This window comes from Medicago truncatula, chromosome 5 (genome assembly GCF_003473485.1).
Source record: "Medicago truncatula cultivar Jemalong A17 chromosome 5, MtrunA17r5.0-ANR, whole genome shotgun sequence".
NCBI classification, from domain to species: Eukaryota; Viridiplantae; Streptophyta; class Magnoliopsida; order Fabales; family Fabaceae; genus Medicago; species Medicago truncatula.
In genome coordinates, this window is record NC_053046.1 from 40,285,168 (window position 1) to 40,308,392 (window position 23,225).

General features: G+C 33.7%; 1 protein-coding gene and 2 non-coding genes across 3 annotated transcripts; all 3 read left to right on the forward strand.

Annotated features, from left to right (window-relative positions):
* Nucleotides 1-3,251: 3,251 nt before the first annotated feature.
* On the forward strand, nt 3,252-12,710 carry LOC11425815 (PH, RCC1 and FYVE domains-containing protein 1). Its single transcript, XM_024783865.2, has 10 exons — nt 3,252-3,695; nt 3,794-3,845; nt 5,596-5,682; nt 6,889-6,978; nt 7,500-7,580; nt 7,733-7,927; nt 8,030-10,162; nt 10,889-11,035; nt 11,442-11,815; nt 12,187-12,710. The coding sequence occupies exons 1-10, from the start codon at nt 3,682-3,684 to the stop codon at nt 12,317-12,319; spliced, it is 3,306 nt and encodes a 1,101-aa protein (XP_024639633.1). The 5' UTR covers nt 3,252-3,681; the 3' UTR covers nt 12,320-12,710.
* A 6,865-nt stretch (nt 12,711-19,575) lies between these two features.
* On the forward strand, nt 19,576-19,743 carry LOC112422316 (U1 spliceosomal RNA). Its single transcript, XR_003012683.1, has one exon. It is a non-coding gene; the product is annotated as a U1 spliceosomal RNA (small nuclear RNA).
* Nucleotides 19,744-23,142: 3,399 nt separating this feature from the next.
* TRNAE-UUC (transfer RNA glutamic acid (anticodon UUC)) lies at nt 23,143-23,214 on the forward strand. The gene has a single exon. It is a non-coding gene; the product is annotated as a tRNA-Glu (tRNA).
* Nucleotides 23,215-23,225: the final 11 nt, after the last annotated feature.

Consider the following 23,225-nt stretch of genomic DNA (forward strand, 5'->3'; position numbering starts at 1 on the left):
TATGTAAAATACCAAAGAGATACAAGGGAGCAATATTTTAAAAAAAATATCAAAGAATTATTCTTAAATAATCAAATCCCTTTGTTCCTTTATCTTCTTGTTGTAATGAAATAGTTTCTGAATCTTGTTTTTCATACGTTTATAAACGATTGGACCATCATTTCAGTCACTAAACTATCACATTCAATTTAATTTAGCCCATTAACTATATTATAAATAATGCTTAAATATGTAAATCGTCCCTGTAATTTGGTGCGTTTTTGGTTTTCGTTTCTGTGTCTTTTTTTGTTCTAAAACAACCCCTGTATGTTAATAACTTTTTGCTTTTCGTCCCTCCCGTCAAACTCTGTTACAAAAACGCCTTGCTGGCTAACGGTGAGTGACGTGGCAGGTGCTGACTTGGCCAAACACGCTTATGTAGACTGACAGATGATCCCTGACTATATTACAAGGACTAAAACCAAAAACGAAAAGGTACAGAGGGACGAAATTAAAAACACCTAAATATGAAATTTAGGTGGCCTTCCAGAAGATCCCTGACTATATTACAGGGACCAAAACCAAAAACGAAAAGTTACAGAAGGACGAAATTAAAAATCATGAAGTTACAATATTTGAAATTAAAATCCCTTGTTGTTTCCATCTTCTTCGTCTCTCTGCCATATTCTTCTTATTCTGCACCATTGAAATTGCATGCCCGGCTAACAATGTCTTCATCATCAATTAAGTCTTTTTCTGCAATTGAATTCCACAACTTCTAAATCCTCATACAAAACCGAGAACAAACTTTCTCTTTTCATGTATTGATATATTAAAAACATGCTTCTTTTGTGCAAGCAAAATCCATAAAGCTTAACAATATTTATCTGCTTTATTTTTGATAATATTCTCACTTCAATTCTAAAACTCGCATCAAAAGATGACACATCTGCTTAATAGTTGTGAAGTTCTTTAAGGAGGCAAATTTGCCACATGATAATTGAGTCTTGTATAAACTTCCATATGCTTATGTCACGATGCATATCTAATGTCAAAGTGTTGCTTTAATAATGTCATCATATGTTATTTTTCCATCATAATTCCATATGTCAAACAAATTCTCATTCTTTGTTGTCGTTGTGTATGCTTTCTTGTTAATGGAATTATGACAAAGTTTGAAGCACATGAGAAATGAGAAGGGTGAGATTACAATTGTAAGGATAAGAAGAACAATGGAAACATCATTCTTGTGCTTTACATTATTATTATTATTAATTTTCATGTGGGGTGACCAAGGAAGGAATTGGGTATATGAATTGGTACATCCATCTTTGTTCCATATTATCGTAACAAAATCAATACAAGTTGGAATGGAATCCATACAACAGAGAGAAGATGAAGAAGATGGTAGAGATTTTTAACTTCGTGATTTTTAATTTCGTTCCATACGATGAAGAAGCTGTGAAATTCAATTGAAGAAAAAAACAATGGATGATGAAGACATTGTTGCCAGCCATGTGATTTCAGAAGCACAAAAGAAGAAGAAGAAGGATATGGCAAAGAGAGAGGAAGAAGATGGAAACAGCAAGGGTTTTTAATTTCAAATTTTTAACTTCGTGATTTTTAATTTCGTCCTTCCGTAACTTTTCATTTTTGGTTTTGGTCCCTGTAATATAGTCAGGAATCTTCTGGAAGGCCACATAAATTTCATATTTAGGTGTTTTTAATTTCGTCCCTCTGTACCTTTTCGTTTTTGGTTTTGGTCCCTGTAATATAGTCAGGGATCATCTGTCAGTCCACATAAGCGTGTTTGGCCAAGTCAGCACCTGCCACGTCACTCACCGTTAGCCAGCAAGGCGTTTTTGTAATAGAGTTTGACGGGAGGGACGAAACGCAAAAAGTTATTAACTTATACGGGTTGTTTTAGAACAAAAAAAGATACTGGAACGAAAACCAAAAACACGCCAAATTACAAGGACGATTTACATATTTAAGCCTATAAATAATTCTAAAGTATTTAAAATTTATCATTTTAGTCTCCATTATTTAGATGTTAGGTAGTATTAAATTATCAGATTTTAATATATTTTAGAGATTAAGTTGACAAATTATATAGTTTAAAAAGTATTTAATATATTCATATAGAAATTAAATTGAAGAAATTATGCTAGTTTAGATTAGAGGATAATTGACAATTTATTTGTTTTTAAGCTAGATCATTTGCAAATACGTTATTTTTAATTTTCTTTTAATATGAACTTCAAACAATGGTATATGAACTATTACTATTTTTGTAAAATAGTGGGTTTTGTCATAAAAAGGAAAAATCAATGTGATATTTTACTAAATATAGTGGTTGATATCATATTTTAAATACTTCATATACTATTAAGGTATCATATTTTAAAATAACATAACTATCTTTTTTGAGAGGCAATTATCTTTATAAATCATTTAATTAGTCTTAATCTCAAATCCCTCCATTCCTTTTTCTTGTAATAAAAGATTTTTCTAGTCCTGTTTTTTATATGTTTATAAGCCAGATCATTTGCAATCGTTATTTTAAAAATTCTCCTAATATGAACTTCAAAAAATGTAAATGAACTTTAACTCCCTCTATTCCATAATATTTGATATAGTTGACCTTATTACGCATGCCAATGCATAATTTTGAGCTTAAATATATTGAATAATATATTAGAAAAAATTATGAAAATTTGATATCTTGAAAATACTCATCGAGACAAATCTAACGATATCTTATATGATATTATTTATCTTTGTATATTAGTAGAAAAATATGGTCAAATTAAATTATATCAAAATTACACATTTTTAAATAGGTCCATCTATTACGGGACGGAGAGAGTATTTTAGTAAAAAAGTAGATTTTGTAAAAAAAAAAAAAGAAATGCGATATTTTACTAAAAATAGTAATATTCTATGTTTGGACTCTTTTTTCAAGGTGGATATAAGGGAACCTATTTTAAAATAAGATAATTATCTTTAATAAAACATTTAGTTAAACACTTCCTAATTAAAAAAAACTTAACCAATTTAGTTGAGACTCAGTGGCAAAATTAAAAAAAACTTAACCAATTTAGTTGAGACTCAGTGGCAAAAATGGAAAATATATTCAAAATTAAGGACAATTTTCCCACCAATTTTTTCACTTTTCCTTTTAATTTCCATTTTTATCTTCTTTCTGATTTTTTTTTTCTTCAGTAACAGAAACACAGTATTTTCTTTCCTTTTTACATTCATTTCTTTTATTATATAATAATAATTCTCCTTCACTTTCTCTCTCTAAACCTCATTTTCTCTCTCTTCTGCAACTGAATTTTCACAGATCATAGTTCTCTATTAGATTCTCTCATTCCGTTTTTCCCGCACTTTCCTACCTCGATTTTCTCCCCCGCCGCACTTTCCGGACTTCTCCGACCTCTCAACCACCGGAATCCGTTCATTCTCCGATCGCTTCATTCATCCGCTACCTACCACCTCCCACCGCCGTTAATCGGCGCCGGAAGTTGAAGTAACAGTCGTGTTTACACGCTAGAGTCGTTGTTTCAGTGTTGCGTGAAGTTCGGAAGCAGTGTTATGGTTGCGGCGAGTTCACGAATGGTGGATTTGAGCGGTGGTGAAGACTTTGAGCTGTTGAAGCGCGCCAAATTTGTGGATATTCTGAAGTTGAATTGATGAATGGAAGGGTTCGGGTATGAAAATGTAGTGAATAATTATGCATTTGATTAGTGTTTAATTTTGAAATTAATTGTTTCTGATTAGTGTTTCTGTTTTTGTTTTTGGTGAATAGAATGAATTCGGATCTTAGCAGAACTGGTGCTGTTGAAAGAGACATTGAGCAGGTATATATGTATAGGCACAACTTATTTGCAGCTTATAGCATAAGTGCTTATCATGATAAGCGCTTATGTATAAGCTATTTCTATAGCTAAATATGAAATGAAGTTAAATTGTTTTCGTATAAGCTATAATCTGTTTTCATAAGCTATCTTGGAGAACTTATGAAAATAAGCTAAAAATAGCTTATGAACAATGTCATAAGCTGTTTTCATAAATTCTCCCAAAAAAGTCTCATAAAACTTATACCCCTAGATAAACTCAAATAAGTCAATCCAAACTGACTCATAGTTTGCTTTGAACATTTATTTGGATTTATTTTTATTTTTTTTTGCTTTTGTTGATAGAATAGGTGATTTGGTTTGCACCAATCGAAACCATAAATTTTATACGCAATAGAATTATATATATAATTTTTAATTCTTATTAATATATATTTTTTTATTTTATTTTTGCTTTTGGATTTTGCGTATTGTGTAGTGTACAATGTTAGTGATGTTTTTTTTATTTTCTGTTAATTGTGATAACGGTTGTGCGCAATTCGGTTTTTGATACAAGTTTGGGACGAGGGAATAGGTGATTGGCATAGTTTTGCTTGGAGTGCAAAATTTCTGGCATGTTAGTTGAAGTCTAGTTGCAGAAGTTTGATTCATTAATTTTCTTTGACTGCCAGCTATGCGCGTGCGTCGTTTGCTCAAGCCAGTTTAGACATAACTCAATTTTATGAATGGCAGTGAAAAATCCCCGGTTATGTGCCATCACTAGGAATTTTTCTTTTTAACTATAATTTACTTAAGGAGTGTTGATCTAAATTTTAGATATGTGTTAGGATTTGTAGTGCTTTTTAAATATTTGACTGCATCATCAGCTTCAGCAAGTTTGGACAGAACTCGGTGTTATGAATAGCAGTGAAAGTTTCTGATTGTTAGCCTTCACTAGGAATATATTTTTTTAATTATAATTTACTTTATGGCTTTTTTGGTATAAACATTAGGTATGTGTTGGGATTTCTAGTGCTTTTCAAAGTTTTGGATGCTAATTTGAGTATACGGGCATTACCCCCGGCACCCCTCATATTTATGTTTCACTGGAGGATGAGCCTTGTTGCAACGGTAAAGTTGTAATTTAGTGACCTAGAGGTCACGGGTTCAAATCCTGGAAACATTGTCTTGCTTGTAGGTGTAAGATTGCATACATCTACCCTTCCTAGATCCCACCAGGTGGGAACCTGTGCTCCGGGCCACCCTTTTATATCTATGTCTCACTAATAGGATTATTTGTGGATTATTATATGCTCTGTGTTTTCTACTCGCCCTTGTACACATCTGAAGAAAATCATTAATTACACTCCTTTCCATGGCGAAATAATATTTTTTGAATAAAAATACTTTTATTGAACTAGGATTTAGGTAGAAGGTCTAATTAATACAGGGTGGATTGAGATGCCGTTAAATAAGCATATTATTGAAAAAAACTGTAAATAATCCAGGACAAGTTAAGATTCTAAGAGTAACGATTAAAGTGATGCAAAGGAAGTATTTGGTTATTTTTTTCCTTACAGACAGAAATACAGGGTGAATGTAGTGTTCTGTAATGAAAATATTTACTAATTACTTATAGATAAGAGTGTTAGATATAGGATACTCTTGGCTCTCATCAGTCAAATGTTATCCATGTGCTATGCTTATTCATTGTTTCCTCTCTGTTATAAATCTTCTTATGCTTACTGAAATCCTTTGTTGATCTTGATGATAGGCCATTACTGCATTGAAAAAAGGGGCTTGCTTGCTCAAGTATGGAAGAAGGGGAAAGCCCAAGTTTTGCCCCTTTCGACTTTCGAATGTGAGAGTTGCACTCCTTTTTGCTATATTTAAATGAATCTTTGTTAAAGTGTGTCTCATTTTTGTTTTTCTTAAAGAATTGTATAATGTATTTGACAGTAGTAACTTGGTCCCTATATATATTTTTAAAAGTTAAAACCAAGCTTAGAGTCTTGGTCTTTCTACTTTTTATTTTGCATTTATTTATTCCGTAAATAATGGTGAAAATATTTCTTCAAAAAGCAGTAGGGAGAGATATAGCATGGGTCTTCAAAGCTGAAAGTCAAACAGTGTGAATAATTTGTGGTAGAGAGGAGTGAATTGCAAAGTATTCATCGAACAGACTTAACAGTGAAAAATACATTTGTCCCTTTTTATAAGCCCCTTTTTATTTTTTTTCACATATATTGCGAACAGTAAGCAATGTATTTAATGTGTCTATGTCTATTTTATGTATGAATATCACTAAAATACCCTTTTATGTACAAATGCACCTAACTCTAACTTTTCATCTCCCAAGATGAATTAGTAGTATTAATAAGGGGTATACAACAACAGCAACCAAGCCTTATCCCACAATTGGGGTGGGCTAGTATTAATAAGGAGTATATTTGGGATAAGGAGTTGGAGGTCCTGGGTTTTCAAACCCAACTGAAGGAGAAAAACTATTCTAACAACTAATTACTAACATTTGCCATTAAAAAAAAGGAGTATACTTGGAAAAAATTATAGATGTATCTAGAAATTTGAAAGGGGCTTATAATTAAGGAGGATACAAGAAAATATTACAGGAAGATCTATCTTTTGAGCTAACTGTTGTGCCTAACTACTATCAGTGTACTTGATCTCCTTAAGAAACCCATTTGACCAATATTAAAACATGGAAAGATTTCCTTCCAATTATTTTGCCAAATCTTGTTGTTGCTATCACTCTAATCCACACAACTAGAATGTAAATTTGAAGGATAGCAAGATGTTATTTGTTGACCCTCACACACACACCATATATCTAACTATATTTGGTGATTATGCATGCAACTAATAGAATCATCTTCATGCTATTTTTATGGTATGAAAGTCACATGATTATTTTGTTATTGTTAATGCCATAATAGTGTTCATGGTTTATTTTCTATTTTTTTCATTAATTATTTGTTTTTATTACACTGGGCGTTTGATTTTAAATATTTTCCAATTGCTAATTTTTTTTTACTATTCTTCTTTTCAGGATGAATCTGTTTTGATATGGTTCTCAGGGAAAGAAGAGAAACACCTTAAACTGAGTCATGTCTCTAGAATTATATCTGGACAACGCACGGTAGGTTTTTAAATTGTTAGAAATCATGACTGTTTGCTTCTCCACATTTAGCCAACAATGTCATGTCCTGCTTAGACAATTAGTTGATATTAGATAGTAGTGTTCTACTTGATATTTATATGATTAATACAGTTTGCATTGCTTGTTTCTGTATGCAATCTTGTGAGCTCTATTTGCTTGCAGTCAAAGCATATAAATGTGATATCATTTTTATCATCCATCTACTGGTAAAAAGGCTTTGCCTTTTGCGGTATTATGAATATTTTCCAATATAATACTTGTTTACGGCAGCTATTGGCTTGTCTTTTACTTTAGAAATGTGCCGATGCTTTGTATTGCTTCAGTGTCATATTCTGAAACTTAATGTAAAAAGACATCACTCATGTGCATGGGTGTGTTAAATAAATATAAATATTTTCGTAGTTCCTTATTGACACATTTTCATAGTTCCTTATTGACACATTTTCGAGTGTTAATGCTCTCTGTCATGATTGATAATACAAGGCTCCTGCTTTTTTCAGCCTATCTTTCAAAGATATCCGCGACCTGAGAAGGAATACCAGTCATTTTCTCTTATCTACAATGATAGGTCATTGGACTTGGTACGAATTTCTTTGTTTCTCCCCCCTTTGGGTTTTTAGCTGCGGGTGGCCTACTGCCTTGCTTTTACATGTCATTGATATCGTGAACAGTTTCAATGTAGTTTGTCGATAAAAGCTTAACACAATCTAGCTATCTGATTCTTATTTACTAGATATGCAAGGATAAAGATGAAGCTGAGGTTTGGTTCAGTGGTTTGAAAGCATTAATTTCACGTAGCCATCACCGGAAGTGGAGAACAGAGTCAAGAAGTGATGGTATTCCGTCTGAAGCTAATAGTCCTCGAACATACACAAGAAGAAGTTCCCCTTTACATTCTCCATTTGGTAGTAATGAGAGTTCTCAGAAGGTATTAACATATTATCTACATCCCTTATATTTTCTTCTCATATTACTCCTTCACTATTGAAGATGTTTGTTAAGAGAATGTTTTTTTTTTTGTTCTATTCAGGATAGTGGGGATCACCTTCGCCTTCATAGCCCATATGAGAGCCCCCCTAAAAATGGTTTGGATAAAGCATTAGATGTGGTCTTGTATGCCGTTCCTCAAAAAAGTTTCTTCCCTCTGGATTCTGCCAGTGCTTCTGTCCACTCTATATCATCCGGAGGATCAGACAGTATGCATGGTCACATGAAGACAATGGGTATGGATGCTTTTAGAGTTAGTCTATCAAGTGCTGTCAGCTCATCTAGCCAAGGTTCTGGTCATGATGATGGTGATGCTTTAGGGGATGTTTTCATTTGGGGGGAAGGCACAGGTGATGGTGTTGTTGGTGGTGGTAATCATAGAGTTGGGAGTGGTTTGGGTGTAAAAATTGATTCTCTATTCCCAAAAGCCTTAGAATCTGCGGTAGTTCTCGATGTGCAGAATATTGCTTGTGGTGGACGACATGCGGCTTTAGTGACCAAACAAGGTGAAATTTTCTCTTGGGGAGAGGAATCGGGAGGCAGGCTTGGGCATGGTGTAGACTCTGATGTTCTCCATCCAAAGCTTATAGACGCTCTAAGTAATACAAACATTGAGCTTGTAGCTTGTGGGGAGTATCATACATGTGCTGTGACACTTTCAGGTGATCTTTATACATGGGGTAATGGTGCATACAATTATGGTCTTCTGGGGCATGGAAATCAAGTGAGCCACTGGGTCCCAAAGAGAGTAAATGGCCCCCTAGAAGGCATACACGTTTCATATATTTCATGTGGACCATGGCATACCGCTGTTGTAACATCTGCTGGGCAATTATTCACTTTCGGCGACGGCACATTTGGTGCTTTGGGTCATGGTGACCGAAAAAGTGTCTCATTGCCAAGGGAAGTCGAGTCCCTCAAAGGTCTTCGTACTATGCGGGCTTCTTGCGGTGTTTGGCATACTGCTGCTGTTGTGGAAGTCATGGTTGGAAATTCAAGTTCCAGCAACTGCTCTTCAGGGAAGCTGTTTACTTGGGGTGATGGAGACAAAGGTCGACTCGGGCATGGTGATAAGGAAGCAAAACTTGTTCCAACCTGTGTTGCCCTTGTTGAACATAACTTTTGTCAAGTTGCTTGTGGACACAGTCTCACGGTTGCACTTACCACATCAGGCCACGTTTATGCGATGGGAAGTCCTGTCTATGGCCAGTTAGGAAATCCTCAAGCTGATGGGAAGCTACCCACCCGTGTGGAAGGAAAACTGTTGAAGAGTTTTGTGGAGGAGATAGCTTGTGGTGCATATCATGTTGCAGTTCTAACTTTAAGGAATGAAGTTTACACCTGGGGGAAAGGTGCAAATGGACGTTTAGGCCATGGGGATACAGATGATAGAAATAATCCAACACTAGTAGATGCTCTGAAAGACAAACATGTAAAAAGTATTGCTTGTGGAACTAATTTCACTGCAGCTATCTGTTTACATAAGTGGGTATCTGGTGTTGATCAGTCTATGTGTTCAGGCTGTCGTTTGCCATTTAATTTCAAAAGAAAACGTCACAATTGTTATAATTGTGGACTTGTTTTTTGCCATTCATGTAGCAGTAAGAAGTCTCTTAAGGCTTCAATGGCTCCAAACCCCAACAAACCTTATCGTGTATGTGATGGTTGTTTTAATAAACTTAGGAAAACTTTAGAAACTGATTCTTCATCTCATTCTTCTGTTAGCAGAAGAGGAAGTATTAATCAGGGGTCTCTTGAGTTGATTGATAAGGATGATAAATTGGATACCAGATCTCGTAATCAACTTGCCAGATTTTCTTCGATGGAATCCTTCAAACAAGTGGAAAGCAGATCTTCAAAGAAAAACAAGAAATTGGAGTTCAACAGTAGCCGTGTCTCTCCTGTTCCAAATGGAGGTTCACAACGGGGAGCACTGAATATTTCTAAATCCTTTAATCCTGTTTTTGGATCGTCAAAGAAATTTTTCTCGGCTTCTGTTCCTGGATCTAGAATTGTATCCCGGGCAACATCCCCAATATCTAGACGGCCTAGCCCACCTCGTTCAACTACTCCAACCCCAACACTGGGAGGTCTTACAACCCCAAAAATTGTTGTGGATGATGCTAAGAAGACTAATGATAGCCTCAGTCAGGAGGTTATTAAATTAAGATCACAGGTATCTTGTTTTATGCATTCAGTGACAGTATCCCCTTTCTTGCAATAAGTGTTTAAATTGAATTTTACGAAAATGGATGTATAGCTGGCTCCCTATTTTATATGACATAAACTTATGTGAATTGTGTCTGGTAAAATGACCCAAACAACATGTAGAAAAAAGGACAACAAGGGAATTATAGGCTAATTCATACTATAATTCAGTAATTCACTTGTAACTTGTTGGATTGTTTGGTAATACTGAAGAGCTTAATTGCAATTTAGAATTCAGGTCAATGTTCAATTGCAATGCGCATGTTAGAGATGTAGTATTTCCATCTAAATTTTAATTTACTAATTACAATGCAGAATATTTGGCACTGTCACTGTTGTGAAGGTAGTCAGTTCTGTGATAGTGTGGCTCAATCTTTTATTTCGTAATTCAAAATTAGATCAACAGTGAGTTGATTTTGATTTTCACCGTGCACTTTTTTCTTTGCCCTCATGTTTTTAGATGGTTCAGTTATTCAACTTTAGAGAGTTTCTTCCCATCACCTGTCAATAATACATTTTTTTTATCATAAAGGGTTGATTGTTTGATACCAAGGATGACTGATATCTATAATTTACTTTCATAGGCTGATTTCTCCTTCCTTCCCCCTTTTATTTTTCTGAACCTGCAACAAGGATGTAAATTCACTGGGTTGTCTATTTGTCGTGGGCCTGATAATTATTTTTCCCTTTATAGGTGGAAAGCCTGACACGGAAGGCCCAACTTCAAGAAATCGAGTTGGAAAGAACTTCTAAACAACTAAAAGATGCAATAGCAATTGCTGGGGAAGAAACTGCCAAATGTAAAGCAGCAAAGGAAGTGATCAAGTCACTTACTGCCCAGGTAGGAACTTTAATCCCTTGAACCACTCTAACAAGTAACAATTAGACTGCTATTGCAGCCAAATACACTCATGAAGTAAACAGAAAGGGGAGCAAAAACTTTTCATATAATCGGTGGGAACGGGGAACCTTGTCTTTTTCTTGTTGTAATTGTTGTAAATCAGCCATTATCTCAAGAAAAACATATATTTTCAAAAGCAATATGTATTTTAGTCTTAAGATTCACTGATCTACTAATGACACCAAAATAAGATTATAAAATCATGAGAATAAGAGACAATACAGTCGGGCCCAATATCAGTTTTAAGCCAAAATAATGCAACTTCTAATTTTCAAGCTTATGTCTTTTAGTCGTTTCTAGTTTTGTGGCTTACTGATCCAACATTTTTGTTTCTTGCGCTGAATAGTTGAAGGACATGGCTGAGAGGCTACCTGTTGGGACAGCTAAGAGTGTCAAATCACCTTCTATTGCTTCTTTTGGTTCCAATGAACTTAGCTTTGCTGCCATTGATCGATTAAATATTCAAGCAACAAGCCCAGAAGCAGATTTAACTGGATCAAATACTCAGTTACTTTCGAATGGATCAAGCACCGTTAGTAATCGCAGTACAGGTCAGAATAAACAGAGCCAATCAGATTCAACTAATAGAAATGGGAGCAGAACAAAGGATAGTGAATCCCGTAGTGAGACTGAATGGGTTGAGCAAGATGAACCTGGTGTATATATTACACTCACGTCCCTACCAGGAGGTGTAATAGATCTTAAGAGAGTTCGCTTCAGGTATGTATTGCTCTGCAGACATTTTGCTGTTAACTTGCAGAACGTCATCTGCAAAATTTGGTACTAAAGAATAAGATATACTTCTAAGAAAAAGGAAAAATGGTAGAATATGACATTCATGTTGCCATTTTTGGAGCAACATGATTCATTTTCTTTGCTCAGTTCCCCACTGTTTGCCTCAGCAAACACTAATCTGTGGGGGACAGAATAATGTCAAGAATATACAGGTAGTTATTGCCATATTCAACATATCTTGAAAATCATAATGTTTTATTCTGCAATTTGGTATCTGGTGGGACAAATTAAGATAATTATACAGTATTTCATGATTAGCAATTTTATAATCTGAGTTTTAACTTTGTTGAATGCAGTCGGAAGCGGTTTAGTGAGAAACAAGCAGAAAATTGGTGGGCTGAGAATCGCGTAAGAGTATATGAACAATACAATGTTCGCATGGTTGACAAGTCCAGTGTTGGTGTTGGGAGTGAGGACCTGGCTAATTGACATGACAACCTGTAAATGAGATGTTTTTCCTCATTTCGGCTTGAGTTAGAGCAAGATCATACGGATCAATTACATTGGTTTCCATCTAATATAAAACATTGAAGGAAGCTGGGGACTGGCATAGTTAGAAGAGAATAGGGATTGATTGTGATTTTGTATTTTTTTTTTCTTTTCATTTTGATTTCATTTTCCATTTTTCCCCCCTATATGTACCTTGTGTGGGGGTTGAGGGTGAGAAATGTAAATTCTTAGTAGGTTACAGGCTCTGGTTGAAAGGAGCTGCAGTGTAAATTTCATAAGCAAATGCATTTACAAATTTGTTTTCAACTACAGGGATTATAAATTCTCCAGCCATGACACTTAGTAGTTGATATAGAATAGTCTTGGCAAATTTGTTGTTTCAAAATTGCTATATCTAGTAGGGATAATATCTAATGAATGGTGTAAGTTAATTATACACATAACTTGAGTAAATTTAAACAACATAACCAAAGACCAAAAGTTGTTGGTTGAATTAAAAGTTGATATATCCAAGAACATTTGGATGAGATGATTCATGTCACTTTGAGATTACCTTAAAGTCCATGGGTTAAATTTTGTTAGGGAGAGTTTTGTCGTACAATGTCGTCCTATCTGGTTTGATTAATTAGTTTATGTAGTTATGTTTCAAAGGATATCTGATATTTCATGACTATTTAAAGAAAGATATAATTTTAACTAGAAAACTTGGTTTGTCTAACAAAAAACTGTTCTTTTTTATTAAGAGCGACACACACCTAAGTGCACATGAGAATTCTCACAATGCACATAAACACAGTAAAAAATGAAAAATATTTGTACATATTCATGTTACGACTTAAATCAAAATTTACACTCGCTTAAATAAAGTACCTGAAACTATATGACTTAAACATGATAGCTAATGCATCATGTTAATTTTTTTTCCTTCCAAAATAAAGACAATTGTCAAGCACGTGGTCAAAATTATAAACAATTCTACCAGCGTATTTGTAGAAAATATTTCAAGTTGAAATAATTCAGAGATTTCACTCACAAATTGGTTCCTAATGTACTCATACAATAACTCTTGACTATTGTAAAAAACAAACATAATATGCATGCAATTTATTCTAATAACACCCTTATTTAGTGAAATCAAATAAGTTAGTTGAATAAGTATGTGAATATTTGCTTGGTTTGTAGCATTGTAGACTGATGCACACAATTTGTTTTCTGTTTGGTGTATTTGCTTCATTTGTTTGCAATTCAGATTTTGTCGTAATTCCTATTTCGTTCGTGCACTCTTCTGATTTCTGATACATATCATATGTTTTCAAAGCTAGTTTGAACTGTTTTTGTATTTTGTGTGTTAGAATTTAGAGCAAAGACTTTATCAGTCAATTTCATGTTGGGCACAACAGAAAGCACAAGGTTGCATTAGCAATTTCAGGTTGGGATCAGCAAAGATGAGTGGTTGTGGTTTAGGACTGTGGTTGAACATTAGCTTATTAATTATTCATTAGGTTGCATTATATTTGTCACCATGGGCCATTCACTTCACATTTGTATAATTTGATTTGAATAATGTGACAGTAGATCTCTATATTAGACCACTATAGGCTAGCAATGGACTTCCACTTGTGTGCAACTTTGTCTTTGGTGTCTGTGATAGCGTTTATAATTGACATATAGGAGATAATGAGTTAGGTTTCTGTTGTATTCTGTTACACAGTTAGCACATTTTTATTTATTCCGTTGTATACTTGTAACACACTCAAATTTATCTATTAAATACATGAGATAGTTGAATATCCTTAAGGAAGGAGTGTTATTATGAAATTATTTTGTTTGTTACTTCCTTTGATTAATGATGCTTCTTTGTGTTAAGGTTTTATATCCTTGTTAGCTTATGATTATTTGGATTTTCATTTATATTATAGAGGAACCTTATATTTCATTCTCTACATTATTTGAAATTTCGGCAAGGCGATCGAAGAGATGTGGCGGCAAGGTGTGGCAAAGAGATGAACCAAAGACAGCCATGGAATGTGTCTTTTGACTGAGTATGTGATAATACACTTTATGCTATTGTTCTGTTTTGTTGAATAGAGAATTGAAATGTGTCTTTGGCATATTCCTTCAATCAAGCAAAAATTGGTATAAGAAGCACATGCCAATCTGCTCCCTTTTTTGAATGAATGAAACCTTCTAAATCATGTGATTTAATTTTGATTCGGTTCATTTGATTACTATACAAAAGTTTGAGTAAGAAAGATTATTGATGCTCATTGAGTCATTGAACAGATAAGTATAAAAAGAAAAATGGACTATTCCCATCGTAATGGTTGCAATAACATGCTTGGTTCACTTGTATTATAGTTTTCTTAAGATTAATAACATTCTTGCATTTTTAGGTTGGTTAATTGATTAGCAAGTTCATTTTCATACAAACCACAAAACCAGGAAAGTGAAGAAAATGAGAGCTTTGATATTAAATGCAGTGCTTAGAACAATTGAATTTTTTATAGGGTTACCATGAACCATGACGAACGAGTCCGGCTAAAATGTTTGGCATTTCAAGTTGAAGGAGTAACTATATAATTTAAGATATCGTTTGACTAAAGATCTCTTTGTCTCATTATAACGGTTATATTTTGACTAAGTGTAATTATAATAAATACATTTAAAAATTGTTACTCCCGAATGAATTATAAATAAAGTTTACTTCATATTTTTGCAATAAAATATAAGTAAAATTATTGGGTGTTATCACTTTGATTTTTAAGGAAAGATGCACTAATAATTCAAAGTTCGATCCTGAAGTAAGTAAAGTTTGGTCAAGAATTATCAAACCAAAAATTAATTTAAGGTTTTTATGAACAACTCGTCTTTTAGTGGAATTCATTAACCACTTTCTCTGCTGTTGCTCTCTTATCGTTGTTTGCTCTCATCATATTTCTTGCTTCCCGATTGTACTATGTTTTTATAGCAAAATGAGGTTGTAAAAGGGGACTTATGGGGTTAGTTGCTTTATTTTACTACTATTTTATGTAATCATCATTTTAAATTAATGAACAAGAACAAGAGTTTGTTTGTGTGATTATCATAGTTTGTACAATCTTGCACTTTTTTTTTCAACATGGAGTTTATCTGGATTATGTTTCTTGTTAAAGCCTTGGTTATCTCGATTTTTGTGGTTTGGATAAAGAAGGGGGTAAGATTGATACTTTGGTGTGTGTAGGAATTAAATGAAGATTGGGTGAAAAGTGAGAAACATGATTTAAAAAATTGGTTGAGTGACAAACAAGGCAAAAAGATTTTGGTGGAGAGGGATGGTGTGTCTAAAGAAGTGAATGAGGGAAAAAAAGAGGTAGTATTAGGTGTAGGGTGTAGTAAGTTATTTGAGAAGAGCTAGAAGATTTGTGGTCGAGAGGTAGGTGCGGTTGGCGGAAGGGAGGTAACGAGAGTAGTGGTGAGATGGAGGTTAGGGTGCAAGATGTTCAAGTGTCAAGTTCTGTTAGAGTTAAAAGATTTAAATTTTTTAAGTTTCTGATGGATAATAACTGTTATGTTGGATTTTTTTTAATTGAATTTTCTTTCTTGTAGAACAAGAAACAATATTTGACCAAACAATGATAGTAAAAAGAAAAGTAATTAAGAATGTGACAATTGAGTCTTTATTAAAGAAAGACTTTGAAGCTGAGATGAAATGACCGAGGGGGTGGGCTCCCTTCTTTTCAAAATAACAGTGATATTAGTGGTGGTCGGTCGACTCTCAAAGGCTTCACACTTTGGTATGCTGCCGACCAATTTCACTGCTGTCAAAGTTGCAAAGTTGTTTGCTCAAATATATGCAAGCTACATAGAATGGCGAAGACTCTTGTACATCTGGCCGTGACCCGATTTTCTCAGTTGTTTTTGGCGTGAACTGTTTCATTTTAGTGGCACAAAGTTACGCTTGTCCACTGCGTATCATCCACAAAGTGATGGATAGATAGAAATCGTCAACAAAACGTTTCAGCAGTAGCTACGGTGTTTTGTGCACGACAAGCCTAAACTCTGGGGGCAATACAATTACATTGGTCCAAGTGGCACTTCAATACAGGAAGTCACTCTGCCACAGGGTTGTCTGTGTTTCAGGTTGTTTATAGTCGCGAACCACCCTCCCTGTCCCATTCTGTTTCCAACTCCATAATCTGCAGGTCCTGTACCAAGAACTATCAGACCGAGAGGAAGTCCTACAAATCCTAAAAAAAAGCTCATAAAGCGTATGCAGATCAACATCGCGATTCGAACCCGAGGACTTTCTTTTTGTGAAGTTAAGGTCATCTAGACAAACATAAGTGTCCGGAAAGCACCTGCAAAAGCTTGCCAAACGCTACTGCAGACCATAGCTAGTAAAAAAAAATGCTAGCTCACAGGCTTCACCACTCTATTAGCACTACCAAAATTAACACTTGCTTATCTATTGTGAAAAATCTTTGAACTAACAAAACAAATAAACATCACATAGATAAATAATACCATAGAATGAGAAAAAGTTGCAGATCGTATACTTTTGAAGTAAGATACTGAGCGGAGGGCTTGTATTGAATGCAAATTGCAAATCAAAAATAAAATCACGTTTAGGATTCAAAATAAGTACTAAAATGAGAAGCTGTGGCCAATAGTAATCATCATGCAGCAAAATATGGGAAAATGTTTTTTGTTCAATTTGAAGCAAGATTATCATAATAATATCAAATACACTAAGAAAGCTGTCTGCATAGCATCGAAGTCATTGACTTAAGACTTCAACTTGTCAGATTCCTCTTAATCCATATGATTCTTTGCCTCCTAACAACACAAATAAAATTTGAAGTACAATGAATGATGCGAGCAATCTTTTTCAATCAAAGAAACTCAATAAGAACCATCTATACAAAAAAGAAACAAATTAAAAAATGTGTAAGGCTAGAATTTTTTTATAAAGTTTAGAATGGAAATGAGCTTTATAAGTTTCTCCATCTTATAGTTTTTGCCTTATTAAAAACATTTGAAATTTAAAAGACCAATGTAGTCTGGAAAAAATAAAAATAAACATGCTCTTCTTGAACTGAACATGAATTTAACCTAGAAAGAATCCTGATATAAATACAAGTTCTATGCAAGCAGATAGCACCGTCCAATTCAACAATCATATTTTAGCTTAGAGACAGACTTGGATATTTCCACTAAATACTATAAAAAACATTAATCTCATTAGCAATTCAAGTGCCGACGGACGTGAAGAGGTAAAGAGATTCAGAATTGAGAGGTAAGAGGTAAAAAACTAATCAAATTTAAAGACTTAATACAAATAAGGGTGTATATCTTCTATCAAGGCTCAAATCAAATAAGGTCAAGCAAAAAATGTACATACAACACATTAAAATTAACTTAGCAACATAAGAGGCATAAAACTAATATAAATCACAAAGTGAATAATCATGAATTCCATCGAAAAATAGGCAAATGACCACACTTATTTGAATCTGATGCTAATATGTCGTATCTGCATTACATGCATTTTGAAACGCGTCCACAAAAGGATCCAAAAATCATGGTGCTCTCATTATAGTAATGGAACTTTCCATTCCTTTTGAGAAATGGAGAGGATCTTTACTGTCACAGTCCAAATTCATTCAACTTGATGATCCAAAAATTTAATTATACACGTGACTTGAGTAAATTTAAAGTGGATGAGTCTAGTGCTGGTGTTATTGGGTGCAAGATGTTGAGGAGTCAAGTTCTGTTAGAGTTTAAAGGTTTAAAAAATTTACGTTTCTGGTGGTTAACTGTTATGTTGGATTTTTAATTGAATTGTCTTTCCTCTTTCTTGAATAATAAGAAACATTATTGACCAAACGATGATAGTAAAAAAAAAGTAATTAAGAATGTGACCATTGAGCCTTCTTTACAGAAAGACCTTGAAGCTGAGATGAAATGATTGGGGTGGTGGGCTCCCTTCTTTTCAAAATAACACAGTGATATTAGTGGTGGTCGGTCGACTCTCAAAGGCTTCACAATTTGGTATGCTGCCGACCAATTTCACTGCTGTCAAAGTTGCAGACTTGTATCTGCCCGTGACCCGATTTTTCTCAGTCATTTTGGGCGTTAACTGTTTCGTCTTAGTGGCACAAAGTTACGCCTGTCCACTGCGTATCATCTAGAAAGCGATAGTAGATAGAAATCATCAACAAAACGCTTCAGCAGTACTTACGATGTTTTGTGCACGACAAGCCTAAACTCTGGGGGCGATACTTACATTGGGCTGAGTGGCACTACGATACTGCAAGTCACTCTGCCACAAGTTTGTCTGCGTTTCAGGTTGTATATAGTCGCAAACCCCCCTCCCTGACCCTGTCCCACTATGTTTCCAACTCCATAATCAGCAGGTCCTGAACCAAGAATTATCAGACCAAGAGGAAGTCCTACAAATCCTGAAAAAAAGCTCATAAAAGCTCAATCTGATATGAAAGCGTATGCAGACCGACACTGCGAAGCTCACACATTCAAACCAGACGACTTTCTTTTTGTGAAGTTAAGGTCATCAGTTTCCGAAAAACACCTGCAAAAGTATGCCAAATGCTACCACAGACCATTTTAGCTACTGCAGCAAATCGGAAAAGTAGCATTCGAACTTGAACTTCCAGCCACTAGTAAAATACGTTATGGGAGGAAACCAGACCTGAAAAACCATTGTATTAGGTGATCCAATTTTAATCTGTTAAAAAACATAGTTTCAAACATATTTTATTTATTCCTTAAAACATAGTTTTCATTTGAAACTTTGAGTAATAAGTATTTAACTGAATTATGAGGTCAAAATATAATATGGAATAACCAAATTAAGCCAACAAGGAAATGTCTGACTTTTTTCATTTTTCCATTTTAGGCATTCTTGCTACCACGTGATAAGCACACACAACATGTGATTTTTGAACTATGGAGAGTATATGCATCACATGGTTTTCTTGAACTTGAACCTTATTGTCATTTCACATTTGCAGACTATTATATACTACATAGAGAGCATTTTAGCTGTTACTTGTTGAAGGAAAAAGAGAGAGAAAGAAGCAAGAGATAAAAACTGAAGAAACGAATGAGTGAAGTAGTGTGTTATTTTAATAGCATAGCATAGCGCAGCGTATATATTATATGTCCCACATTGGGAAGATCAAGTGAAAGAGTGTGATAGGTTGGTTATAAATAAGAAGTTAGTGATACAGAAATAGTTACATACCTGGACGGAGTCTTTGGGTGATCAAGGAAGCCCATGACTTAGACTGATGACTTCCATTGCACTAAAAAGGAAGGGAATTGGTCTAAGGTCTACCCAACGTTGGTAGTACCTACGTCGTAATTTGTGGTAGTGAGGGTGCTGCGTCCGCGCGGATCCCTCTCTTATTCAGTTCAATCATTTCATTTATTATGCGGATCCCGCGTTGGTAGTACATGATATATTTTTATGGGTGCTGCTAGGCACTGGATAAGGACAAACTTTACTCAAGGGATTTTTTTTTAGGTGATGTTAAAACAATAACATATAAAAACAAGAAAAAAAAAGTTTGAATAATACCTGTAGAATAGAATATACTACCTCCGTCCCTAATTATAAGGCTCTTTTAAAAAAATAGCGGGAATTAAGATAGTGGACATTTGTATTAAATATGTTTATAATTACTATTGTTTTTACAATTTTATCCTTTAAGAAAGAGGGTTGGCTTATGTTTTCAACATTATATTTATTGCTGATTTAAGAAAAAGATGTATAATAAATAGGGGCATGTATGTAAAGAAATAATTAATGTAGTTGGAAATAGAAAATGAGTCTTATAAAAAGGGACAAAAAAAATTATCAAAATGGTCTTATAATTAGGGACGGATGTAGTAGTACTGATGATGGCAGAGAGATGATAGATAGCAGTCATACGGTTGTGTAAACAGATGGAATGGAAATGACGCGTCTCTATAATAATGGTTGTGCCTTTGAATATCGAAAGAGTATTGAATATAACTTTTATTATTTTTAATTAGTTGACATATATTATACTTTAATTGAGATAAATTAAGTGAGATTCATTTATTTAATTACTATTTATTGTTCCTTATCCAGTGCCCCGGAGACACCGGTTAGCATTGCCCTATTTTTATTATTAAAAAGTATGAATTATTTGACATTATTAGTATAGCTTATATTTGTCAAAATAATATGACGGTCCACAGTTTTTTTTTTTTTTTTTAAAAGAATAATGGTCTACAGTTGAAAACTAATTTTTGTTGGACTTTTTTGGGATAAATTTACTCTTAACACCTTACTTATTATATCAAATTTAAATCCACACCATTATTTAAGGAACTAAAAACTAACTACAAATCTTGCTTAATATTTTTTTCTTTTGAAAATGCCAAAAAGATCATATATTAAAGAGTGGTGATACATGTACCACCCCATGTGACAATATATCATTTACATCCACACAAGATTCTGACATGTGGCAACCTAAACCCCACACAAATAGAAGATAAAGTGTGACAATATATCATTTACATCCACACAAGATTCTGACATGTGGCAACCTAAACCCCACACAAATAGAAGATAAAGTGTAGTTGTGAGATGAATTTACCAAAATATTCCTAATACATGGGTGTCTAATTAGATGTATGAATAAAAGGTGTTCATGTAATAGTTTCCTATATTAAAATCACACAATTCAAGCACAAAAAGTGTCAGGATTGAAAGGCTACACCATTAACTAATACAAAGACAACACAGAAAACAACGGAATTTCCAAATGAAAAAGAAAGAAAAGAAAATCAAACTACACATAAACTATTCATAGGAATATGAGTGGTTGAGTGCTTCATTGTTATAAAATCATATGAAAAATCTTCAGCTTTTGACTTAATCCATGATCATACCATATGAGTTATACTGTGTTCAGGTGTGTATGAGTTAAACAATCCTAATTACTAAACACCACATACTTACGATGCTTTTAAATTGAGTAAATGTTTATCAATCAAATCGCATGAAATCATTCATTCACTTTCTTTCCTTGAGAAACCAAACCTATGAATTGAACTGCATGACAAAAAAAATATTTATCATTACACAACTAATTCCTAACCATGATAAAACATCTACACACAACTTTCTAGAACCAGAACAATCAATGAATAAATGATTAGTTATTTCGGTCATATTACAACTAACCACACATGATATTATAACTAAATTTTGCATCCCCTTCTTACTAGATTATATTTTGTGGGAAGATGATTATGAAGTAATCTCCTAGCAAAGAGTAAAATCTTAAAGGAACCAAACCGTTACAAATGACCTTATATAGAAGAAAATTTGCTACATCTTCAAAATTAAATATCAAGTTATAAACTTCTATAACATAATACATACCATCGAGATTAAGATCTCAAACCAAGTATATTCCACATTATTCTACAAAGAAATGCTAGATAATAAAACTTACATTCATCCACCAACTCAACCTTCCAAACAAACAAGTTTCTTCTCCAGCTCCAACAGCCTTCCTCAACCCTTATTCTTAACACCATGTCCTTCACAAAACTTTTTTTTTCTCCATGGTAAATTAAACAACTTCCTAAAACGCTATTTTGGTTGGGAACGATTCTCCCATATATCATGAGAGTCCATTAAAATTTTCATCATAAAGGAGAAAAAAAACAGATTTAGAGAAATGGGATTTAAGGGCAGAGATATCGACACTTGAGAAAATTTGCTAAAAAAAATGAAGATGATCCATTTTCATTTTAGTTAGATTTATGATAGATAACAAAGATGTTACATGTTTTCCTTAAAAAAAAAAAAAAAAAAAGATGTTACATGTTTGTAAAAAAAAAAAACAACAAAGAGGTTACATAACACAATGGATGCATGCATGTTTTTAAAACAATTGGAGACGGGTTCAATCAAGAGTGAATTGCCAATCAATTCTTTGTTTTTCATTCTTGTCATTATTGTTCGTAATATTAAGCAATTTATTTTTACGTAAATAGTCTTCTGAAAAAGTTTCAACCTAATCAATTTCTCTTTAAAGAAAAAAAATTGGTGTAGTTGGAAACTCTAATAAGTTAATTCATATACTTTTGTGGGTAACCTAGTCAATTACCACCCTTGGTGATGTCAACCTCATCTTGCAAAGTTATGGTTCAGTGAGAAGCCTAAATTAATAAGTAACAACTATCACTTTGAATGTGCGTTCAAGCTGTTTCTAATGCGAAAGCGAACACAAAATACATCTTACACGAGTATTCTACACATACTCACATTCAAGCAATTCACAATCTTAACCAATTGCTTGTGATTTGAATAGGGACATTAAAATGTTGGAAGGTCCTTTGATATGTGCCAAAAAAAAAACTTAGCTATTAATTTTGATTGTACGATAAGATGTATATTTATTAAATTTGTAATGTAGATCGTTTGATTTTTAACAAGATTAAACGGCTCAAAATGTTCATTTTGTGCTGCAAATTTTATTTGGATTACTGTAGACAATCTAAATTCATGTTTTAGTAAGTCGATGTTTTATTTTTTTGACAAAAGTAAGTCGATGTTGAATATTAAAAATAAATTAATTTTGAAATATACCATGATTAAGAGAATAAAAATAATCAAATTATTTGTCAAATAAAATATTAATAGTTGAATTAGAGATCGCAACTTTTGATTGATTACCTGTTTTTATTAATATCAACATATATTAAAACTACTTTTGATTAATTGTATTGTATTTGATACATAATCTAACAAGAATTCCATTGTCGTCCAGCGGTTAGGATATCTGGCTTTCACCCAGGAGACCCGGGTTCGATTCCCGGCAATGGAACTATTTTTACA